The following is a 6,928-nucleotide window of genomic DNA, read 5'->3' as shown; positions in this document are numbered from 1 at the left end:
GTAAAGATATATAGCAGAAGTGTCAGCAACAGTATAGATAAACTGTCCAGTGGAGCTTGATGGCAGTGAGGTCAAAAGCAAAATGTCCCCCTGGGAATTCCATTTACCCAAACTGCCGCTTAAAGGCGCCATCACATTCAACATAGGACTTTCTTCCCCTTTCCACTTAATTGATGGAGAAAAGCTCTTACAGGTCTGGCCAGCAGCTTAGTTCTTACATGGTTCAAGATCTGATCAAGGTGACAACCAGGACGAGCCATCACTGCCAGCCCCCACACTGTTTTGAAATGGCCAGAAATGCAGCTCTGTGTATTTTTAGGGAAGGCAGATGTACTGCGATGTGTTAGAAACACAGAGGTGCAAACAGTGATGTAAACTCGAATGTCTTCCTATGCCTGTGAAGACTGACCAGGCTGGTTTTGTAGATGGACTAGGATTTAGTAGTTATCTCGGTCAGGTTCCATAGCTGGTAAGTGATACTAAGGTGCTATGTAAGTGTGACTTTCCTTCCTTTGTTTGAGTCTATTTCACCCCATGTGGCATGACTATGTCCTTTCTCCTAGTAATACCTCAGCCACCAGAGATATCACTGGGGCAGTCCTAGGAATTCTGGGAACACTAAGGACATTGTATTATGAGCACTGGCTGACCTGTCTGCCAGCAGGTTGATGTTCAGCGTAAATGGTCTCCTTATCTGTATAGCACTGCTTTGGGAATAGGAGTTGGGTGACATGATTTGAGCAAAACAATTGTTCTTTCTTTTTTACTTTACTTGAATTTCATTAAGTTCTCTGAACTATTCATGCATTGTGGGCTTGTTTTCAATTGTTAGGGTTTCAAAATGAGGACTTGGGAGTTGTTATCTAATTTCCTGTGGGAGGATTGGAGCCCAAGCCTTCTTGTAACCAGAAACATATAGATGTCACAGTAGCCATTTTTTTGTCAGGTTGATTTTATTTTGAGAGAGGTTCTGTTATATATCTTGAGCTGTTCTGGAACTTAACTATGTCCACCAGGCAAGCCTTGAACTCACAAGTCTACCTGGCTCTGCCTCCCTAGTACTGGAATTAAAGACATGGCACATTAGCTGTTTTTACATCTTCAAAAATGATCACCTGAGTGTTTCCCAGTAACCAAGGTAAATAGATGACTAAGTGTGTATCTGTTAACAGTGACTTTTTTTTTTTTTTTGGTTTTTTGGATTCGGTTTTTTTTGAGACAGGGTTTTTCTGTATTGCTCTGGCTATCTTGGAACTCACTCTGTAGACCAGGCTGGCCTCAAACTTAGAAATCCACCTGCCTCTGCCTCCAGAGTGCTGGGATTACTGGTGTGTGCCATCACCTCGCAGCTAACGGTGACATTTAAGGTAAAAAGGGCAATGTTTTGGAACTAACAAGGGTCACCCCTCCCCTAGGATGGCTATAAGATTCCTTGCTAAGTGTGCTTTATTATCTGATATATGCTACTAAGTTTCCCATGAAACTATATAGAAAAATTACACGATGTACTTGAGTCTAAAGACAACCTGTTTATTCTCCAGATAATCCATAGCTGGGTACTATGTAAATAGGATGGTTACACAAGGAAATCATATGTCCTGATTTCAAGGAATGCTGAAGGGACTGTGGGACAAAATTACACTGATCCCTTGGGGAATCCCAGTACAGAGGGCTCAACTTCTCTTTATTTTTATTTTTATTTTATTTTTAATTTTTTTTATTTTCTATATTATTTGTTTACATTTGAAATGATTTTCCCTTTCCCGGTTCCCCCCTCCCCATAACTCCCATACCCCCTCTTCCCTCTGTCAGTTCCCCAATCAACCCCTCCCACTTCTCTGTCCTGGTAATCCCCTGCATTGCTGTATCAGACCTTTCCAGGACCAGGGACCTCTCCTTCCTTCTTCTTGGGACTCATTTGATATATGAATTATGTCTTGGGTACTCAGAGCTTCTGAGCTAATATCCACTTATCAGTGACTGCATTCCATGTGTGTTCTTTTATGATTGGGTTACCTCACTTAGAATGATATTTTCCAGATCCAACCATTTGCCTAAGAATTTCATGAATTCATTGTTTTTAATTGCTGAGTAGTAGTCCATTGTGTAAATATACTACACTTTCTGTATCCATTCCACCATTCAGGGACATCTGGGTTCTTTCCAGCATCTGGCTATTATAAATAAGGCTGCTATGAACATAGTAGAGCATATGTCCTTGTTGCATGCCAGGGAATCCTCTGGGTATATGCCCAGGAGTGGTATAGCCGGGTCCTCCAGATGTGTAGTACACAGTTTTCTGAGGAACCGCCAGACTGATTTATTTTTATTTTTATTTTCTATTTTTTGATTTTTTTGGATTTGGTTTTTTTGAGACAGGGTTTCTCTGTGTAGCCCTGGCTGTCCTGGAACTCACTCTGTAGACCAGGCTGGCCTCGAAATCAGAATTCTGCCTGCCTCTGCCTCCCAGGCGTGCACCACCACTGTCCTGCTTCAACTTCTTTTTAGAATATGTGACTACCATTGCATTGAACCCATGAAAGGGAGAAAAATAAAAGAGATGGCAGTCACATGCCACCAGGACCTGCAGTGGCCCACACCATAGTTGCCTTTCATATGTTAGCATATGCCAGCTCTCCAGAAGTTTTGATGTAGAACAAGAATCCTTCTGTGGTACGGAGACCAGCAGAATGCTCATCTTGCAGAGTTGTTTCCCTCTCTGAGGGCCATGCTAAGGACCCTCCCCTTAGGCCTTTGAAGCAGAGTCAGCAAATCCTGTGGGATATAGTGTGGTGGCCTAAAAAAACTGTCCAGATTTTACTTTGAGACCAATTCTACAAATGTGAGATTCATTGACCATTTCTTGCTTCCTCTTGGGAAAATGTTTGAACACAGAGTCAAGTGTATTTCTTCATAACTAATTCTAAGCTCAAGTGATTCTGCCCAAGAAAAGGGTCATAGGCCCTTCTTATCTGAAAAACAAACAAATAGGCATCACAATAATGGCTCCTTTGTCATTGTTCTCAAAAGTCACTCATTGTTATGACTGTGAGGCCACACCCTCCTGGGGGGAGAGGTGTTCTAGCTTCCATAAGCTTTCCTCTTCCCAAAATATCAGAGCACAGAGTCCCAGCCCATGTGTCCTCCTGGGATGCACTTTGGCCATGGCTCCTGCAGATATTCAAGCCTCTCTTCCTCTGTGTGTGTGCCTGCTGCTGGCCTCTGGCTTGGCCCAGGCAGGCAGGCTGCTGGTGGTGCCCATGGATGGGAGCCACTGGTTCTCCATGCAGATGATTGTAGAGAAGCTGAGCCACAGAGGGCATGAGGTGGTGGTAGTCATCCCAGAGGTGAGTTGGCACCTGGGAAAATCACTGAATTTCACAGTGAAAACTTACTCTGTTTCTTATACTCTGGAAGATTTGAACCACCACTTCAAGTTTTTTGCTCACAACCAATGGAAAACTCGGGAAATAGGAATGTTTTCTCTACTGAAGCATTCAGGCAAAGGTTTCTTTGAATTGCTGTTTTCACACTGTCGGAGTTTGTTCAAGGACAAGAAGTTAGTGGAGTACTTGAAGCAGACTTCTTTTGATGCTGTGTTTCTGGATCCCTTCGATGTGTGTGGCTTAACTGTTGCTAAGTACTTTTCTCTCCCGTCTGTGGTCTTCAGTGGGGGGATATTTTGCCACTATCTGGATGATGGTGCCCAGTGCCCCAGTCCTCCTTCTTATGTCCCCAGAATTCTCTCAAAATTCACAGACACCATGACTTTCAAGGAGAGAGTGTGGAACCATGTCTCCTACCTGAAGGAACGTGCATTTTGCCCCTATTTTTTCAAAACTGCTGTAGAAATTGCCTCTGAAGTTCTGCAGACCCCGGTGACTATGAGAGACCTCTTCAGCCCAGTGTCCATTTGGATGTTTCGCACTGACTTTGTGCTGGAGTTCCCCAGGCCTGTGATGCCCAACATGGTTTACGTTGGTGGGATCAACTGCCACCATGGAAAGCCACTTTCCAAGGTACATCATCTTCCCTTAAGCAGGTGAAGAGAGGGTCAGCTTCAGATAATGATGCCATTCCTCACCTAGCAGTGCTTTGTCATTTGTGTTTGTCTTCTTTGGGTTTTGTTGTTGTCTTTCCAACAGAATTGCAGTGGTGCAGTCCTTCATCATGCTTGTTGACATGCATGTATACCGCTGACATTCTCATAATCACCAGGCTGCATTCTTTGTTACTTTCTCAAATAGACTGAGAAACAGCGTAATAAATGAAGGTGCGGCTTGCTCAGTCCTCCTTTTAGGGAGCACTCTCAGGAGTTTTGTGTGCTACCCAGGTTTGGGGAGGTAGTTCACAAATAGTCCACATTTGTAAACATCCAGAACTGTGTCCTTAAAACAAGATGCAGTGTTTTAGAACAAGAAGAAGTGTCTCATTGTCCCCTTTCACTTTCCAGCAATTGATAGTCATCACCAAATAAATGTATCACGGTTTTTAAAAGTAGTTTTAATTTTCTTATTTGAGAAACTTATACATATATTAAATGGATTTTGAGCAATTCAATGCCCACTGCATCCTGTCCGACTCTTCCCAGGACAAGTGTGTTGTTTTAAATGTGCCTTTGTGTTTCTAACTCACGCAGGTAGATACATGTTTAATATCCCAGACTTGACTAATCATTATACTTAGTCTTGTGTCTCTGTCTGTCTGTCTGTCTGTCCATAAGGCAGTCTATCTGTCTGTCGATCTTTGCTCTTCCCTTTGTTGGGTGGATTCTATCTGTATTTCTTTTTTGCTTGTTTGCTTTCTTCCTTTCTTTCTCTTTTGCTTGCTTTGTATACAGGCTGTTTGTGTACCCCTGGCTGTCCTGGAATTCACTCTCTTGATGAACCTGACTTCAAATTCCTTCAAATTAGGAAGTGTGTTTGCCTCTGCCTCAGTGGTGCTCAGACTAAAGGCAGACACCACCATCTCCTAGCTCTTTAGATCTTTCTTAAATACAGAGCCTTTCCTAATCCTGCTGTTTTTTTCAACAGCACAGAGCTTCAGGGGCAGGGTGCCTGGGGCTAGATATGCACACAGCACATTTTAGTGCATCTGGTTAACTGCTTTCCAAGCATTGAGCAGCTCACCACTTGGCTATTGTGTGTGAGTTTCCCATGCCCCTCCCACCTGCTTCTCAGCATGTTGTCCAACTTGTACAGTTTTGTGAACTTTGGCGATGAAACATTGTGTGTGGAGGCTTCTGTGTTCACTAGCTCTTTCAGTAGGAAGTTGGGACATTTGTGCATTTCCTCCTTGGTGATTTACACATTGGCATCCTTTTCCCAATCTCTCCAATTGCTTACTGCCAGCCTCTAGATTTCAGGAACATTAACACTTAGCCCTCCAAATATGTGCTGCACCTTTTTCTTCACTATTTATCTTTCAATTTGTATGCATATTTCTGTGTAAGGAGTTTTACCTTACTGTATGAACCCCACATTAATGTAGTGCACACAGAAGCCAGAAGAAAGCATGGGATACCCTGGAACTGGAGTTACAGATGGCTGGGAGCCCCCATGTGAGAACTGTGGACTGAACCTGGGTCCTCTGGAAAGGCAGCCATACTTCCTAACCCTTGATTTTTCTTTAAAACTTTCTCTATTTTAGTATATAATCTATTCCCAAACCCAAAACGCCAGCCCATATGTGAGTGTTTTCAATTACTCTATGGCTGACAACATTTTTCTGAGAACTTGACCCCACACAGTGTAGGTGCCTGAATTTAGCTGAGGCTGCTGAGGACGGCAGTTCACTACCATCACTTGAGGAGGCCCTTGTACTTCGTTCATGAACTCTTTATCAGGCCTTAAGTTTCCATGTTTATTTCTGTCTGCTTCCAGCCTCTCAGTTTGGCCACACTCATTTGTAGGACCATCTTTTAATCCATTGCTTCCCTGTTAGGTTTTAGTATCTTTAGTAGTCTGAGTCCCACACTTACTGCTTCCAAACTGTCTTAGGATTTGTATTCTTACACAACCATCATGACCTCAAAGCAAGTTGGGGAGGAAAGGGCTTATTCACCTTCCACTTCCACATTGCTGTTCCTCACCAAAGGAAGTCAGGACACGAATGTACACAGGGCAGGAACTTGGGGCAGGAGCTGATATGTAGGGCATGGAGGGGTGCTGCTTACTGGCATGCTTCCCCTGGTTTGCTCAGCTTGCTTTCTTATAGAACCCAGGACCACATGCCCAGGGATGCCACCACCCACAATGAGCTTTGCATTCCCCCCTGGATCACTAATTGAGAAAATAGTTTACAGGTGGATCTCATGGAGGCCTTTCTGCAAGGGAGGCTCCTTCTTCTGCGATAACTCCAATTTGTGTCACGTAGACACACAGAACAGGTTGTACACAAATTGTGTTGGTGAGTCCCATCATATAGTCTCAGTTACAATTTTAAAACGGTTTTGTTGAGCTGGGAGCCACTGCTGCGTCTGCAGAGGACCCAGGCTTGTTTCCCAACCCCCATGTCGGGCTGCTCACAACCAACTCTGACTTCAGCTCCAGGGAACTAACACCTGATCTAGCTACTGTGTGTATCTTCACACACCTGTGTACACACCCATAGAGACACACATATACTCGTAATTAAAAGTAAATCCTTGAAATTTCTTTTGTTGTGCTACAAAAATGAAAACAAACATCAGGGTAGTGTGCATATTATATAAAATGCTTTCATTAACTGGAGAAATTCCAGTTTGTTTTGATATTGTGTCTTTGGTCAGGAACATGAATTCTATTTTACATATTTAGATTTCTTTTCAGTCTAGTCATAAAATTATGTACTTAAAAATTGTGTGATTAGATAGATCTAATCATCTACATCTATCTAAAAATTGTAGATAGATTTTATCTTCATTATTAAAATGTATTTCCAGACTTGT

General features: G+C 42.9%; 1 protein-coding gene across 1 annotated transcript; it reads left to right on the top strand.

The window, feature by feature from the left end:
- The first annotated feature begins 3,143 nt into the window (after positions 1-3,143).
- Positions 3,144-4,046, top strand: LOC127692818 (UDP-glucuronosyltransferase 1A8-like). Its single transcript, XM_052193415.1, has one exon. The coding sequence runs from the start codon at positions 3,165-3,167 to the stop codon at positions 4,044-4,046; it is 882 nt and encodes a 293-aa protein (XP_052049375.1). The 5' UTR covers positions 3,144-3,164.
- Positions 4,047-6,928: the final 2,882 nt, after the last annotated feature.

The sequence above is a fragment of the Apodemus sylvaticus genome, chromosome 9 (assembly GCF_947179515.1).
Source record: "Apodemus sylvaticus chromosome 9, mApoSyl1.1, whole genome shotgun sequence".
Taxonomy (NCBI): Eukaryota; Metazoa; Chordata; class Mammalia; order Rodentia; family Muridae; genus Apodemus; species Apodemus sylvaticus.
This window is presented reverse-complemented; position numbering and strand designations above follow the sequence as displayed.

Bases quoted from the DNA above. Each gene is read 5' to 3' on its own strand.
- LOC127692818 (XM_052193415.1), top strand. From the start codon at position 3,165: ATGGCTCCTGCAGATATTCAAGCCTCTCTTCCTCTGTGTGTGTGCCTG.